This window comes from Saimiri boliviensis, chromosome 1 (assembly GCF_048565385.1).
Source record: "Saimiri boliviensis isolate mSaiBol1 chromosome 1, mSaiBol1.pri, whole genome shotgun sequence".
NCBI classification, from domain to species: domain Eukaryota; kingdom Metazoa; phylum Chordata; class Mammalia; order Primates; family Cebidae; genus Saimiri; species Saimiri boliviensis.
The window spans coordinates 153,536,921-153,555,186 of record NC_133449.1 but is presented as its reverse complement, the minus strand read 5'-3'; the positions used below and the strand labels follow the sequence as shown (position 1 = coordinate 153,555,186).

Sequence of the window (18,266 nt, the reverse complement as noted above, 5' to 3'; positions counted from 1 at the left end):
GAGAGTAAAACTGTGGGTGAAGCCAAGAGAAGCCTAGAGGCTTGATTATATTTCAACTATTACTCCCAGTCCTGCCTTCACATCCACTTCTTGCCTTTACAGTTTTTTGATTGAGTACATCTCTCCCCCAATGTCCTTTTATCCTTAGGCTAATTGGAATGAATTCTATCTGCTGTAACCAAAAGGGTCCTGATGAATGCCTCTTTTCAGGCTTCTGCTGTAGCTGCCCTGCGCCTCTGTATGACTTCACTGTATTACCTCAACCTACCCCACCCTCCACCCCAAGTCAGTAGCACAACAGACCACACTCCCTATATTCACAGCCTAGCTTGTATTTCAGGCCCTACAGGCTTTGCCTGACAACTGACTTGCTAATTTCTAACAAGAGTCGTTTTATATCTTACGAGACAACTTGGTTTCCTAGTACAATACGCTATTTTAGCAGTTCAGAAAGAGGAAATGAAATCTAAAAAGTCAAGATATAGAAAGTTGGGTTATATGCATATTCCTGTACTTGGAATTTTATCAAAAAACTGCATTTGATTACTTAAAAATATCCATTGTGCACTTCCTACAAGCTAGGCACGGTGTAAGGAATAGGATACAACCTAGGGAAAGAAGGCCAGGTCTCTGCCCTCATGGAGAATATTCACTGTCTTTCAGGAAAGACTGACATAAATCAGATAAAAATACAAATATGTATATACAACTAAAATAAGTGCTAGTCTATAGGCTTATGTAACACGGGACTGTTGGGTCTTAGGGTTCAGGGTGAAATGAATTCTAGAGGAAGTGATAGTGGAGGTTAAATTTGAAGGCCAGATAAGAGTTAACTGCATGAAAAAAGTGAGGTCAATTTCTAGAAAACAGTCAAGTCTTTTCAGAAGGTGAGAACAGCTTTCCTTCAAGCTCCTAAAGTGGACAGATACATGATTTATTTGAGGGATTAGAAGAATGAGGGAGTGGCAGCAGATGAGGCTCAGGAAATGTGCAGGGACCTGTCGGGGTTACTGCTGTTCTCTTCTAGGCAATAGTCAGCCATTTAAAGATTGGAGGTCATAGAGTGGCACAATCAGGTTTATGTTTTAAAAGATCCTGTAATGGATGGGTGCGGTGGTTCACACCTGTAATCCCAGCACTTTGGGAGGCCAAGGAGGGTGGATCACAAGGTCAGGAGTTCAAGACCGGCCTGGCCAACATGGTGAAACCCTGTCTCTATTAAAAATACAAAAATTAGGCAGGTGTGATGTATGTGCCTGTAATCACAGCTACTCTGTAGGCTGAGGCAGGAGAATCGCTTGAACCTGGGAGGCGGAGGTTGCAGTGAGCCAAGATCAGGCTACTGCACTCCAGCCTGGGTAACAAAGTGAGACTCCACCTAAAAAACAAAACAAAACAAAACAAAACAAAACAAAACAAAACAAAAAAACAAAAAACAAAAAACGGATCCTGTAACTTAGTAATTCTTAAGTCTGGCTCATATTAGAATTATCTGAGAGGATTAAAAAGTACTGTTGCCTGGTGGCCATGTGATTCTAATAGAATCCAAACCTCTGGGGTGGGACCCTGGCTCTAGTCATCTTAAAAGCTATACCAGATGATTCTAACATAATCTAGGCTTCAAAATCATAGATATAAATGATGTGGGAGATGAGGTTAATACTAGTACCTGTTGTAGAGTGGTCCAAGCTGACTTGACACAGTGTGATTCCAGGTTATTTTCTCCAAACCTAATATGTTCATGGATTGCACCAATAGAAGTATAGTTTCTGAATGAGAGAGGGAGTTCTTGCTCTCTTTGCATTAGACCCAGTATACCTGCAAAGTTTGTTTACTTCTCAGCACCTCACTCAAGGAGGAAATGAAGGAAACTGAAATATTCCCAGGAAAGAAGCCAACCAGGTGGCAAAGGCAACATAAACCACAATGGACAGGAATGGTCCAGTAGCTCCAGATATGTTTAATCTACAGTCAAAATATCTTTTGAAAAGGATGATGTAGGAATCTCAGTTTTCAAGTAAGTCAAAAGATGTTATTTATTCAATGGGTAGAAATGAGGGTCTATGATATACCCATCCTAGGCATTGGAGAAATGGCAGAAAATGAAGTAGACAAAAATCCTTGCCCTTGTGGAGTTTATGTTCAAGTAAAGAATGAAGTTTTTTGGTTCACATGATCTTTAAGATTATAATTTTTAACCAACTTCTGTGATTAGCTATCACAGAATGTGTTATAGGGAGACATATCTTAGTTGCAATTTTAGAACATTAAAAGTAGAAATCTGAGAAGCAAAGAGGTCACCACGTATGGAAGGATTTCAGCAGGAGCAGTCATTGTAGAGGGGATTCAGGAATCTAATGCTAAGGATAAAAACGGTGTGATAGGAAGGAGACTCAGGAGGAGTTCTTTGCAAAACTGAGAACCAAGTACAGTCCTATTGTATTATAGACTAGCAGTGCTTACATAGTTTGATCATTTTCTGTGTAACATGCATTTTGCTAAGTGCTTACCACACATTATATTGCCTCACATAATATTTGTAACACTCATTATATAGGTGAAAAGAATGAAACTGTCAAATCATAATTTTAAACAAGTTAAAAACATGACATGTAAATATGAAATGAAGATATATCAGACATTTTGTGTGACTTTTTTTTTTTTTTTTTGAGACGGAGTTTTGCTCTTGTTACCCAGGCTGGAGTGCAATGGCACGATCTCGGCTCACCGCAACCTCCGCCTCCTGGGTTCAGGCAATTCTCCTGCCTCAGCCTCCTGAGTAGCTGGAATTACAGGCATGTGCCACCATGCCCAGCTAATTTTTTGTATTTTTAGTAGAGATGGGGTTTCACCATGTTGACCAGGATGGTCTCGATCTCTTGACCTCGTTATCCACCCGCCTTGGCCTCCCAAAGTGCTGGGATTACAGGCTTGAGCCACCGTGCCGGGCTTGTGTGACTCTTTAATAGGGGAATTGGTGTGATGGTAAGACTGGTTCCAATAACATCTGAGTAGCTCCTTATTTATAGGTTTGTTAACACAGGGATGTTAGCAGAGATTGCTACCTTGGGTACAAGACTGGTAATATTCTGTAGGGCAATAAATTATCACATTTGAGGTCATTTTCTCTACTGAAAAGAAATTATTTGCATTTTTATTGGATAAAAGTCTCCAAGTTAACATGTACCTCTAATAAATGTGGAAACCTTTTTCAATAGCAAACTAAGTTCAACAAATGACACTCCCCTTAAATTCTTCTTGAGAGGACCTGTTAAGCAATTCCCACATGATACTGAAAAAATAAAAACATAACTACCTTTTGGCTTTCTTTTTCAAGTTTTGCACGATGTTTCTTAATATTAGAAGAATTAACTAAGTTTTCAGGATTTTCTAGCTAGCAGTAATAAAGCTGGGTCTCAGACTGAGGTCTCTCCAGATGTCCACACTGAAATGAGCCATATAGCAGGTCTTTGGGGAGGCACGGGCGCAGGGTCTCATGAATCATATCAGCATTGATTAGGGCTAAGTCCGAGCTTCAGTTCTTCTGTTTTTGTTTGTTTGTTTGTTTGTTTGTTTTTAACTGGTAACCAGAGCATTCAACATCAACTTCTTCGACTATTTAAAATTTCTTTTGTTTCCCCCAAAAGAAGCTGGGCACAAAATGTGAATAACAAGCAACAAGCAGTTCATCAGCCATTTGCTACCACTGGCTCTAAGACAAAGGCTGTGGAACCCCACGTGGAAATCTGATTCTTTAGAGTTTGTAGCAGCTATTTTCTCAAAAGATTTCTTCCTCAACTTGTGGGATTTTATTTTGCCATTGTTGTTAATTTAGGATGTTGCAGTTTCCAAACATGGATATTGCAATTGTTAATAGTCTTCTATTTATAGAGTGGTACTTTTGAGCTCTTAAGGTATAAACAGAAAGGCCTGTTCTCTAGAATGGCACTTAGTTCAGCCTAACATAACTGACTGCGGATTTGATCTCGCTGTTTTTCTTTTCCGTGAGTTAATCTCAAGGAAAGAATTTCAGTGTTAGGTTTAGGGAATAAATGGAAAGTAGCTGTGTGGCTGGCTTAATGTTCCAATAAGGCTTCAGGACAATTCTCCAAGTTTAAGGTGATAGGCCCCTATTACATAAAGTTAAAGCAGCAAAAAACCTAGCCACTCAAATACTTTACTCTAGAACTCACATTAGATGAGAGAGTACAATTTTGCTTTTAGGTTAGAGAAAAGGTTTGGCTTTTGCTCCATCAAAAATAAAGTAAACCGAAATGTATTTGTAGGCAGTAATAAATAGTTTACATAGATTATCTCACTGAAGCCTTACCAATTCTGCAGGTGGATTCTATTATTGTTCCCATTTCACAGATGCAGAAACAGACGGAGAGAGGTTAAGAAAGCTGATGAGGGTTTATAGCCAGTAAGATGCAGAGCTAAGATTAGACCCAGGCCATCTGATTATAAAGCTAGATGATATTGCCTTCCCAAATTATGCTGCAGTAGAGGAAGCACATAGGAAAAGAGAGCATGCCAGTTAGAAAGGCGATCATTAAAAAATCTGGAGACAACAGATGCTGGAGAGAATGTTGAGAAATAGGAACACTTTTACACTGTTGGTGGGAGTGTAAATTAGTTCAACCATTGTGGAAGACAGTGTGGAGATTCCTCAAGGACCTAGAAATAGAAATTCCATTTGACCCAGCAATCCTATTACTGGGTATATACCCAAAGGATTATAAATCGTTCTGTTATAAAGACACATGCACATGTATGTTCATTGTGGCACTGTTTACAATAGCAAAGACCTGGAACCAACCCAAATGCCCATCAGTGATACACTGGACAGGGAAAATGTGGCACATTACACCATGGAATATTACGCAGCCATAAAAAATGATGAGTTCGTGTCCTTTGTAGATACATGGATCAACCTGGAAACCATCATTCTCAGCAAACTGATACAAGAACAGAAAATCAAACATCACATGTTCTCATTCATAGGCGGGTGTTGAACACATGGACACAGGGAGGGGAGCATCACACGCTGGGGTCTGTTGGGGGATATGGGGCTAAGGGAGGGACAGCAGGGTGTGGGGAGGTTGGGGAGGGATAACACTGGGAGAAATGCCTGATGTAGGTGATGGAGGGATAGAGACAGCAAACCACCATTACGTGTCCGTATCTATGCAACAATACTGCAAGATCTGCTCATGTCCCCCAGAACTTAAAGTACAATAAAAAAAAAAGAGCACTAATCCCATTTCTAGCTTTAGCTCTGGTATTAACTGTCTTTAAAACCCTGGACAAGTCATCTCATCTGTCTGGTCCTCTACTTCCCTCTGTAAAATAAAGGGTAGAAACTAATTTGGATTGGATGATCTCTGGGGTGTCTTCCAACTCCAAAGATCTGATTCTGTAATTGCATCCTGACCTTAGATGTATACAAGCACCTCCCACGCACCCCCACCGCTGCTTCCCAAGCCGAAAAACTATTCCTGCTGAAAGTGTCCACTGTAATTTGATGCTAAGCTCAAGACCCCGCTGAACCTACAACATCCGCTCAAGAACATACAACACTTACAATCAGGCAAGCCAGTTCTTTTGAGTAAGTTGCTAATGGGGTGTGATTTTTGGAAGTAAAATGTTAATACCAAAAACAGAAAAAAGAAACAGTTCGAAACAAATGCTCCTCTCTTAAAATCACCGCTTTTCTGCAGTGTTACCTTGACAACTTAGCTCTTCCTCTTTACATACGGGGAGGGGGGAGGGTTCAGTGTAGAAGAGGGGTGTCCTCCTCCTGTTTTGAGATTTCCTCTTGTTGCATTGAAAGGGAAAATGTCAAAGGTAGAGCCCCAAATCCAGCAGAATGTATGTACGCAGGGCATCTTGAGGGAGTGTCATCCAGAAATAATCACAGGTGCACAGAATTAGGACACATTCTGATTCGAAGTACATTCTTTTTTCTATTTCTCATAACCATAACACACGTTGCAACAGCCTATAAAATGTTATATTTTTGGACCAGCACAGTTACAGAGCAGGGAGCAGCAAAAGTGCCTAAAAAATAATTGCATTATTTTTAGTTACTGCAGCCAGAGATATACATATCAGGGTGAGGTGACAACTCTTAAGAACTGTACCTGTCTGGAAATGCTAAAAATATTGCTCCCCCTCCAGCAACTCAAATTTTGAGCAAAGACTTAGGAAGCGGCAGGTAGGGAGATCAAATTAGAATTTACGTCTCTCAGCTGTAAGAAGCTTGTTATCAGGGCTGGCAAGAGCTCAGGGGGCTGACAGGGGTCAGCTGGGGACTCAGGTGTAAGGAGCAAGTGAAAAAGGGGCAGTGTTGAGCAGAAGAGAGGGCTCGTCTCCAGCATCTAGCACTACAGAGCAGAGGCTGTGTGGAGAATGGCTGCAAAATCGGACCCGGTGGTCGAAGCCCTTTCCTTCCTGGTTGTGAGTACGAGCCCGGCAGACACCATGAACGCTGTTGCAGGGGAGTGAGCCTGTGCTCGACACATGTGTTTCCCATTGGTAGCTGGAGACAGCCCAGTAGCTGTGAGTCGGTCTGACAAAGCCACGTTGAAGCACAGAGTACGGTTTCAAAGCAGTCCGAAAAAGGACGGGAATGCTGTTCAGGAAATTCTTCAGGCATGGGCAGGGACTTGGCTGCGGTGCTGCACTTGGAAAATCTGACGGGGGCAGCTTCTGAGCACAGGCCGGGCCTGCTCACGCCCAGCGGGCCGAGCGGCCGCCGCCGTCAGAGCTGCTCAGCACGCCCCGGGGTCGCCAGCGGCTTTCACCGGCCGGTGTGTGCACCGGACAGGAGAGGTAGGAGACTGTTCCGTTCTTGCCTCTGCACGCCTCTGTTCACTCTCTGCCTGCCTACTGTGTTTGCAGGCACTCCGGGTTTTTAATGTGTGTGTGTGCCTGTGTGTGTGTGTGTGTGTGTGTGTGTGTGTGAATTAGCAAGTCACAACTTGGTCATGTCAACAATGGGTATGGGGCTCTCATCTGTGCTTTTCCCCCTTGAAGGTCTGATTTTCAGCAGGGCAGAGAGACTTTTTCTAAGTTAGGATTTAGCTGGCAACATGATTGTGTAAGGAGAAGTGTGTGAATTCCTTACGTTGTCACCCTGCTCCAACCATCTGTAACTTTTCCTTTCTGCGTGGAGGGACCGTTCACTGGCAAGGAAGATAATTTTAGATGAAACTGTCTGTATACTTTGCTTCGCAAGAGTTTTAGGAGGGGGAGATTTTTCTTTTCTCTCTCTCTCTTTTTTTTTCTTTAGCAGAAAATGGCTCTGATTTTAGGAGGGAATCGGAGTTTGAAGTTACTATGTTGGATAACACTCTCAGACTGTCGAAACAGATACGTGTGTATGGGTTTCTAAAATCTTTTATAGGGAGTTTGACTGTCATTATCTGGGATTTGATTGTCAGTGATATATTTGCCTAGAAGTATGCTGGATCAACATTTGTAATTCTGTTTCTGTAATCATTTCCAATTTTCTCACTTGAAGTAATTTGCAGTTTTACTCTCAAAAAGTACTTCTGTATTTTAGGAAACATAGATTTAAAAAGTAACAGAAAATGGCAGTTTACTCAAAATTCTTCTTAAAGGACAGAGACATAATGGTGTGAATCTTATTTCATTGATCACTTGGTTTTATTTTACACCTTACTGAAAAAGAGAGCTTTTTATAAAAAATCAAAGTTTAAAAAATTTTCAGCACAACAGGGATCTCAGTTTTCCTCTTTAATTTTGGATCTTCCTTATCAACTCTATTGCAATATAGATTTTTTTCCTCTCCTAGGAAAGCTATCTCTTGTTTTCTGCACAGCATTTAGAAAACACACAGTACAATGTCATTGCCTTTGAGAGACTGGTTTGGACCCGGCAAAGCCGAGCTAAACCTTACAACTGCTTTACAATGACTAGCCCCGCAATCTGTGACAACATTGTTTTTTTCTGAAGGGGGCTTGGCCAGGAGTCTGGCTGGGGAGATGGATGAATGAATGGAATCTTGGATACGTCTTGAGTAGCTGAAGAGGGACTAGACCTCTTAGGGTGGATCCCTGTGACAACAAGTGTGCGTTTACTTGTGTCTTAAAACCTTTAAACAAGTAGCTAATAAAAGAGCATAAAGTTAATCCTGAAAAAAACATGGAGAGCCGCTGTTTCTCATTTCTTCCTCTGCACAGGACCCAGAATGAGTAGGCACATTTTCTGTCCTATTGGTAGAAGGTCAGGATTTTCAGCCAGCAATTTTCTTTCTTCCTCCACTGTGTTGTACTTGCAGAAGGGAACTCGGACATGACTGGCAGCAGGATATCTTTATTCTAAGAGATAGCTCATGAACATTGTCCTTATTAATTTCGTCTTTGTGTTAGGGTGGTATGAGGAGGGCTTGGGGACCACAGGACTTCAGGAAAGGAAGGGGGTGTAGAAGTCAGGATGGACTTTTTCTCTCTCTTTCTAAAGTGCCTAATAAGTGAGCAAAATGCCAAGACAGATTAGGAACTGGTATGAACCATAGCAAAGCCCATTGCCAATGAAAACGGGAGCCTTCCGTGAGCTTGAGTGTCATACCCCTCTAAATTTAGCGTGTCAAGCGTTGAGCAGAAGAAGAGTGAAATAGCAACTCCAGGTTGCAGGATTATAAAGAGCAGTGCCAGAAACTTGGTAGAAACTCTTTAATAGTTTCTCTCTTTTTTTGGAAGTAAAGTAGGGAAAAGTCAAGCTCTCTTGACATTTGCAGAGGAAAAAGTAAGCAGAAGAAAGGGGAAGGATACAGAGGAAGAAATCCAGGGCAGAGGTAGAGGCAGTGAAGGGAGAGAAGTGGCCACGCCACAAACTGGGCAGTGAGTGTGGAGGGAGGAACCCTTGGCACGGGAATGAAACACACGTATTAGAAACAGCCAAAGCCGCTAGGCACTGATTGTTGGACTGGAAATGTGCAGATACTCTGTGGCCTTGGGGAAGAGAATTGTTTTAGCCACTTCACCACAGGAGACAGCAGGGTCCGCCTGCCCTGCCTTCTGGAAGTAATCAGAAAGCACATTTTGTAAGAATGGCATTGCCTGAGGGTTCAGATTTCCTAGGCAAGGAGGGGGCAGGCTCTTAAGGCCTTATTTTTAACCCATATTTGTTCCTTGCAGAGACATTACTGCTGGGAGTGTTGAGTGAAGGGACCAGGTGGAGATGGTGAGTAATTCCAGGGAGCAAAGCTTGTTCAAGGCCCTGTGCATGGTCATTTTATTACTAACATAAACTTCAGAAAAAGAGAGAACAAAGTGTTACATATGCCTTATTCTGATGAAGACATCTCTTTAATTCTACTTTTTTATTTTAAAAAAATCTCCAAGGACACATACTACGTTGTTGGCTGTACATGTGTTGACTGTCCCAAATCCAAAAATCTGAACTCTGAAATGTTCCACAGTTTGAAACTTTTTGAACACTGACATGATGCTCAAAGGAAATATGTACTGGAACATTTCAGATTTTGGGTTTTCAGATTTGGAATACTCAGTGGTATGTATAATGCAAATATTCCAAAATCCAAAAAAGTCTGAAGTCAGAAACACTTCTGGTTTCCAGCATCTTGGATAGTTTCCTAAGCCATGTCTGAGGAACGTGCTGGTACCGGGGGGCAGAAATGGGGTTGAGAGAGGAGGAAAGGTAGAGGTTGAGAGAGGAGAAAGGTCAGAAATCGTAGGTCAGATCCTGGCCCCGTTCATCTTCAGATCTCATGTTTCCCATCTGTAAGATGACCTGATACCCCTGAATGTTTTTCTGTTTTCACAACCTATGATTTTTGTAATCCTGAGGTTCTTCCTTTTCATTAAGAACAACTCTTCATCTGTCTCCCTTAAGGCTGCATCTTTGAGTCATTCCACAGTTTCTCCATTTTTTCCTGGACTCTTTCTTTACTCTTCTCTGAACATATTTCCTTGAGCCTTCTCCCAACAAAAACTGTGGCTCCTTGAACTCGCCTTAGTCATCTGAACAATGCACATTCCGTGGTGAGGACTCCATACATTTGTGAACCCGAGAGGAAGAGGGTGATTGTAAGGAAAGGGAATAGTAAGAAAGAAAAAATGGAAGGTGGGATCATCTTGAGGTGGAAGAGAAATGGTTATATTGTGCACTGAGCTCAGGGTCTAAGTCAAACACAGACTGGGATCCTGGCTGTGAGGCCTTAGACAAGTTACATTGTCTCCAAATGTGTCCCAGTGTTCTAATCTCTAAAATGGACATGATAAAAGTATCTACCTCATGGAGCGTTGTGAGATTGTACAGATAATGCGCTTAGCATTGTCCTTTGCACACAATAAGCACTTAAATATGTCAGACATTTTAATACATGTGGTTCAGGTGAACTGAGATAGCCCCAGACAAATCAACAGAGTAAAATAGGCAGATCAAGGTAAAATGAAGAATTGAGACAACCGGCAAAGGAGAGGATGTTTTACTCTGAATTGTCTGGGTTGCTTTTCCTATGTTGCCCAAATTTCTCTAGAGATACCGCATTTCCCTTTGTTTCACTTTTGTTTGCCACACAGAAAGGTCTTCATTATTGTTTCCAATTCCTGTTGCAGAGTGTGAAGTGCCTCACATAAAGGAAACCATGTAAGCTGTAGCCTCTGACCTGCCTCTCAGACAGGTCTGTAGGACTCTGGAGAAACATGTCACCATGGTTCACTAAGTATATAAATCCTGTGAGATTGGTTTGCTCAGAAAGCTTTGCTGGTGGTTGTATTAATGGAGCCCAGGGTATGTAGGAGGATAGGGATGCAATCACTTTATTCTTCTTTTTCACTGATAAAGCAATGGCACCTATTAGAGGAAGCACAATTCCCTGATAAAAACTATATTGCCAGGGATTAGAAACTCCCTCCTTGTTCAGACCACTTTTCCTTGCAAGTGTGATAGGATCAGACTCTCTTGTGAGCACCTTGACTTCCAAATAAGATATTACGAATGCCTGGAAACCCTGCTGTTACTTGCTGGAGTTGACGTATTCGGCCACTGAAACTATTTTCATCGAGTTCAGAGTAAATAAATAACAGGGTAAACTCTCTCTAAATGAATCATTCAATCACATCTTGTACTAACCCTGATTGAGGTTGTGGTATCAGCGCTGTGTATTCAGTGAAAGAAGACTGCTCTAGGGTAACAGTGGGGAACAGAGCCACGCTGTGTTCCTTTCATTCCTGTTGTTACCTATAGTTGACTTCTCTCCTCTCTCTTGTTCTATAATCTTTCTAGCTCTTTCCTTCTGTTTCTTTATTGGGTTCCATTCACCCTTGCAAAATTCTTTTTGTTCCTTTTTCAGTGTGTGCTTACCAAAGTCCTTATCTGCTTCCCTCAGAGGTCAGGAATATTGGTGATAGGCCAGGGTCTGGACAGCATAATTTTTACCAAGTAATGAGAAAGATTAACTCCTAACATTGGCTGAGACCTTTTGTGTCCCCATCTCTCTCTCTCTCTCTTTGATGTTTCCAGGCTCCTGATCCAAAACGCAGGTCATAAACTGGCAACCCAAAGGTTTGGACTATAGGGACATTTTGCCTCACAAAGTATTGTTTTTTCTTTAATTAGTTACACATTCGAACATCTTAAGATACCTTATAAAAGTCTAGATGTCTAGATCTTCTAGAAAAAGCTGAAGATGGGCATCCCCGATCTGATTCCTTGGGCATAGTGGCTGGTGCGCTCTGGTCAGCTCCTGTTCTTTTGAGAGGGCATATCTACCTCGTTCATTAACCCCACCTTCTGACTTCTGTGTGTTTACATTAGTCCACTCTGTTGTTCTAAAGAGAGTTTCTCAACCGAAGCAAAGAAAGTAGACAGTGAATTTGAGTGACCATGTTTCCTGTTCCCGCAAGGGTGGTGCATATTCCAGATGCATAGGAGAGAAGTTAGGGCATCATTAAGTGTGGCTTCACTCTCTGGTCGAAAACTGTTGAGATGGTCTAAGTATCTGTTGGGCGGAGTTGCGGGAGGAAAATATGGTAGCCAAGAATGCAGGTCTCAAAGTAAGGCATCCCTTGGCATAACACCTCATCGGATTATAGCTAAGACCAAAAACTTCAAATGTGATAGATAGAAATCTGAACAGCCACCACCTTTGGGGATGGGAATTGATTAAGAAAAGGCACAAGAAAATTTTCTTGGGTGATAAAAATGTTCCCTGTCCTGTTTGAATATTGTTCCCAACGATGTTCAGATCTGTAAATCTCATTGGGCTATGTAGCTAATAGCTGTTTATTTCACTAGAAGTAAATTATACCTCAACAGATGTACATATACATATATATGCCTACATGAAAGCAGGCAAGGTGCTAAGAAAAATGCATGATCTTTAGCCATTTTTATTGTGCTTGTTTCTAGAAACGGATTTTTTTTTTTTAAAGATAAAATGACCAAAAGTAAAATGAGTGTTTCCTTTCAGACCACAGGTTTCATTGCAGGCATTTGAGAGCACAGGTAATAGCTAAAGATTTTTGCCAGACATAATTGTCAAGGGAGAATCTACTGGATCAATTCTAATTTTATGAAACTATTGAATCACTATAGAAGGATGTGCCTAATTTGTTGTAGCTGCTTTTCATGATGCTGTAAAAATTTATAGGCTTTAGAGACATATCAAAGATGGTTTATTACCTGGGACAAAATGACTGTACTTAAAGTAACTTGCACTCTGGCTGGAATACAGTAGCCACTCAATAAGTATTCAATAATGTGTCTTAAAATTAATATCCATATTGAGACCTTTGAGCTAAAACAATCACAAAAATATTGTTTTCATTAGTAATCACATTGTTATAACCAATGGTTCACATATATCTACAAGCATTTAATATAAGAATTAAGAGAACAGATTTTCCAGCCAAACACTCTGGGTTCAAATGCTTGCTATGCCTTTAACAAGCAAAGTGATTTGGAGTAGATTGCTTAACCACTCTTTCTTATTGGCTCAACTGTAAAATAGAAATGATTGTGAGACGGGTACTAATTATATGTCTGTGATGGTTAAATACAGGTAGAACCATGTCTAGCACATAGTGCCATTATACAAGTGTTTGTCATTTATGTGTGCTTTCTTTATGTCAAAAAAGTGATCTTCTTTTGCAATTTGTCTTTAAATATTGCTCAGAATCTGTGTGTAGATGGTTGGTGAAAGGAAGGTGAACTAGGAATTCAACCAGAAAAGACAGAAACCTGAAATTTATGAGAAACATACTGGTTTTCAGTTTAGCTGACTTTGGTTTTGTTACTGCCTTACTCTGTGACCATGATTAGGTCATTTTGCCTCCCTGAACTTTGTTTTCTCATCTGTTAAATAAGGATTTGGATTTTTTTTTTTTTTTTTTTGAGGCAGAGTTTCACTCTTGTTACCCAGGCTGGAGTGCAATGGCACGATCTGGGCTCACCGCAACCTCCGCCTCCTGGGTTCAGGTAATTCTCCTGCCTCAGCCTCCTGAGTAGCTGGGATTATAGGCACTCGCCACTATGCCCAGCTAATTTTTTGTATTTTTAGTAGAGACGGGGTTTCACCATGTTGACCAGGATAGTCTCGAACTCTTGACCTCGTGATCCACCCGCCTCGGCCTCCCAAAGTGCTGGGATTACAGGCTTGAGCCACCACGCCCAGCCTAGGATTTGGATTTTGTATTGTCCATGTTCCCTTGTGTGTCACTGTCTGATCTCAAGTGTTTGAGTTGTGTTCATTACTATTTTATTACACAGCTTGGCCCCAAAGTCACAGAAGAGCTGTAGTAGCTTGACTCCTGTTGTCATTATCCGGTTCTGGTGGGAATCCTCCATGGGGAATCAGAAAGCACCAGCCTTGTACAACACAAAGTAGCTGGTTAGTTGAGAGGATCTCCCACTCCTATGAAGAAAGCTAACCGTAGAAGTAGCCACAATGGGGTAGATACAGCATCCTCTGCATGTAAAAATGGTTCCATTAAATCTGGGATCGGATATTTGAAATTGTTTTTCCTTCACAAGGGCATTCAGTTAACATATTCTTTTCTGGTCCTTAACGCAACATCACGGACCAGGCTAGTTTCATATAGAGCCAAATCTTCAACAATTCTTGCAATGCCTTCAAGTCTTTGCCCAATTATAGCCTGCTCCATGAGGTCAACTTTTCCCATGCTTTTAAAAATTGAGCCTGCTGTATTCCCCAGCCCCTGGTACTGCTGGTCTATTTTCTTTTCTTTTCTTTTTGGAGGTGGGACTTTTCCTCATAGCATTCATCTCCTTGTGACATAAGTATAATATTCTTTGGTGTTTATGTTTGTTATCTGTCTCCCCATCAGTACCTCTTCCTACTACTGTGAGATCAGAGACCTTTGTTTTTGCTCATTGATGTATCCCAGATGCCTTGAACAGAGCCAGGGGAGGGCCTGAAGGACCGCACATATTTGCAGGTGGTGGCTGTGTTTACAATGCCTTCCACACTGAGTACACCTCTAAGGTAATTCTAAATACCTTACTTTGTATTCAGGAAAAGCTAGGTCTTTGCCTCAGCCTGAGAGTAATGGAGAGAAAATCAGGCCTGAGTTTAAGTTGAGACCCTAACCAACTTAGTAGTTAGGAGTCTTTGAGAATATTCTTGCATTTCTTAGGACCTCATTTTCTTCGTTTATAAAATTGTTTTAATTGTATTGATCTCCCATAGGGTTGCAGGAATGTATGCACTCATGTATCTGCTAATCCTAGTAGAAATAAGCATGTGCGTTTCACAAATATATCTGCCTGAAGGTGCCTCATCTGGTACCTCATACATCTGCATCTCTAGGATGGAAAGAATTTTTGTTCATAATGATGTTGAAATATCTTCTGGTTCATCAGAGATAAATATTTTAAACTTAAATACAAGGTGTATTACAATTTGGGGGCACCTTGATAATATTGTTTTTTAACTGCACACACAGCCAGGCAAGGTGGCTAATGCCTGTAATCTCAGCACTTTGAGAGGCCAAGGCAGGCAGATCACCTGAGGTCAGGAGTTTGAGCCCACACTGGCCAATGTGGCAAAACCCTGTCTCTACTAAAAATATAAAAATTAGCCAGGCATGATGGCAGGCACCTGTAATCCCAGTTATTCGGAAGGCTAAAGGCAGGAGAATCACTTGAACCTGGGAGGCAGAGGTTGCGTTGAGCTGAGATCATATCTCTGCACTCTAGCCTGGGGGATACAATGAGACTCTGCCTCCACAAACAAACAAACAAAAAACTACAATAGCAAAGACCTGGAACCAACCCAAATGCCCATCGATGATAGACTGGACAGGGAAAATGTGGCACATATACACCATGGAATATTACACAGTCATCAAAAACAATGAGTTCGTGTCCTTTATAGTGACATGGATAAACCTGGAAGCCATCATTCTCAGCAAACTGACACAGGAGCAGAAAATCAAACACCGCATGTTCTCACTCATAGGCGGGTGTTGAACAATGAGAACACATGGACATAGGGAGGGGAGCACTACACACTGGGGGCTGTTGTGGGGAAATAGGGGAGGGACAGCAGGGGGTGGGGAATTGGGGGGTATGGCATGGGGAGAAATATCAGATATAGGTGAGGGGGAGGAAGGCAGCAAATCACACTGCCACGTGTGTACCTATGCAACAATCTTGCATGTTCTTCACATGTACCCCAAAACCTAAAATGCAATAAAAAAAAAAAGTAAATAAAAAACTGTACACACACACAGTTTGACCTAGCATCTGGTTTCTCCAGACTTGTCTGAGGGGTGTATTTGGACCTATATGAAACGTGTATGCTCTATGTCTATGGCTTTCAATAACATTCCTATCCTGGAATCTTAAAGATTCATGTCTCAAAGCCCAGTCTCCCTCCTCCTTGAAGTCCAGATTCATTTCCAAGTGCCATCTTAGGGTTCTTGTTTATCTGTCTCCTTGTCACTACCTCTTACCATCCCTTCGGGACCTCGTGTGTCTTCAACATTAACACAACTATCTTTGCCCCCTCATTTCCCTGCACACTCTATTCCCCTCCTGCCCTCCAAGCCTTCTATCCCCACGCTGTTCCCTGTGGGGTAACCTCGTGCACCTGGCTGCTTATGCTAAAACCTTGGGGTTCTCCTTGACTCCTGTCCCTTCCCATGTCCTGTGTCTCAAGCCACAGAGAATCCTGTTAGTTCTGCTTTTCCACAAGATTCCAAATACAGCAACTCCTCACCTTCTCACCCACCTCTCTGTAGACCTGGGCCACTGTCATCTCTCTACAGACAGTTATGGTAGTCACCAGCCCCTGCTCTCTATGCTTCCATTCTGGACCCTACAGCCCGTTACCTAGAGAACAGCTAGAGTGATCCTGAAGTGATCTGCTCATCTCATTTCCATGCTTCGGTTCTGCAGTGGTGACTTGCTTTCTGTATCATACCTGACGTTTTTACTGTGGCTCTAAGCTGCTGCGTCTTCCCCCTTCTGCCTGTGCCCAAGCTTATTTTGAAACATTCTCCTCTGGTCCACTCTGATCTAGCCACACTGTCCTCCTCACCTGCCAAGCAAGCTCCTGCTGCAGGGCCTTTGCACTTGCTGGTCCTGTTTCCTCCGACTGCAGTGTTTCCCCAGATATCCTCATGCTTTACTCTCTTGCTTCTTCATGTTTCGTTTTCAAATCTCTTCAGGATGGACAGGTTTTCCTTGATCATCCCTTAAACAGGAGCTCGTTACACTGCAGGATGGTTCCCTCCTGCTGCTTCTCCGCTTCCTTCACAAGACTGATTTCCAAGAACAAGTAGAAAAAGTTACACATTCGTTATGATAGGTAACAAAAAATGATTAGAAAAAACCTTGTGTTTGTCTCTGAGTTGATTAAGTTAAATATCATAGATGTATACCATTTAAAACAGTCTACCTTTTTTTTTTTTTAATTATGTTTTTCTAGGACTGTCAGTTAAGTGGACCAAGTTAGATTTAAACTGTTATGAAAAATATGTTCATTTGTGTAAATATATATATATATATATGTGTGTGTGTGTGTGTGTGAACATGCACTAAACATCTATATTGAATAAAGCCTGAATATGTACTATATATTTCTCTAAGAATAAGAAAAAAGCTGAAAATACTGGTTGCCTCAATGAGGTTAGGCTGAAGGTATGAATGAGAGATTTGTTTAACTGCATGTTCTTTAATTCTTGTAAATATATGAACTTGTTGAATTTGTTTTCAGTAAAAGTTGTTCAACACTTAGGTATTACATATTTTAGGTAAGAATTGGAATATATAACTTTTAAGTTAATCCTAATATTTGTTTAAAAAGAAACTGCCATTTTTGGGCTAGTTCACATAAATATGTGCTTGGTTTTCTGGATGAATTTTATAAGAAAAAAATGTTGTTACATCAAAACTAAAAGTGATGAATTTGTTTCCATTGTCTAAATTATGCCAAATATTTTTGATCCAAGACTAAAGCCTTGAATGGATGGCTGAATAAAAAACAGCTCTCAAAACAAACAGTTTGAAATCAGAGACCTAAAAACTAATATGGCTAATGGATGACTATTTCTGTATCAGGATAATCCACAATGGCTCAGATTCCACAACAAACTCTAGAAACTGGAATAAGCCTTTGAGGGAACCTATGCCTACTCTTTACATAAACTGGTTATAATCCCATGGTTACATAATTCATGTTTACTTTTAAATTCACTAAATTTTAACATGCCGCATCACCAAAAAAATAAAAGAAACTTACTTGATTTGTGTCACTTATCTTATTTTTAAATTCGATAATGTAGCCATTAGTCTTGCTGTATTTGTTTCTACTTGATAGAACCTAGGAGGTGCCCTACCTCTTTCTACAAACTTGCCTCTTACCCTTTCCTCTGAGCTCATTCAGTTGAACTCTTGAGGTTGAGTTCTTCAGGCCATAGTGCTTGCTCTGTCTTCTGCTGCAAAGCTTGTCCCCACTCCCACGGATCACCTTGTCACCTTGTCAGAATGACCTTCCACAACCAGAGAAGGTCACTCTCTATTGTCTATTACAGCTACCTCTTTGGTTTTTCCTAGCAACTAACTTTAGTTCTAGGGGTTTTGTCTGTAGCATTGTTCATGGTCCATCTCTCTCATGAAAATATGAGCTTGATGAAAGCAGAATATGATCATTCTCATCCTTTTGAAGGCCTTTATCTCCAGGACCTACTGACATACATAGTAGATGTCAAAATATATAAATATTTTACTGTTGAAAAATAGATTGGGAT

The 18,266-nt window shown here is 41.2% G+C and overlaps 1 protein-coding gene across 3 annotated transcripts in view; it reads left to right on the top strand.

The window, feature by feature from the left end:
• Nucleotides 1-18,266, top strand: part of SGCD (sarcoglycan delta) — a 1,061,368-nt gene that overhangs the window by 623,640 nt on the left and 419,462 nt on the right. Inside the window, exons 1-2 of one of the 3 annotated variants that reach the window (XM_003943729.3) lie at nucleotides 6,397-6,834; nucleotides 9,165-9,210. The exons of 1 other annotated variant lie outside the window; for it this stretch is intronic. In XM_003943729.3, the coding sequence (XP_003943778.1) occupies nucleotides 9,208-9,210 (3 nt within the window). In that variant the 5' untranslated portion in view covers nucleotides 6,397-6,834; nucleotides 9,165-9,207. Of the gene's footprint in view, nucleotides 1-6,396; nucleotides 6,835-9,164; nucleotides 9,211-18,266 lie in introns of those variants that run through there. One more of the 3 variants, XM_010331597.3, reaches the window with a different exon arrangement.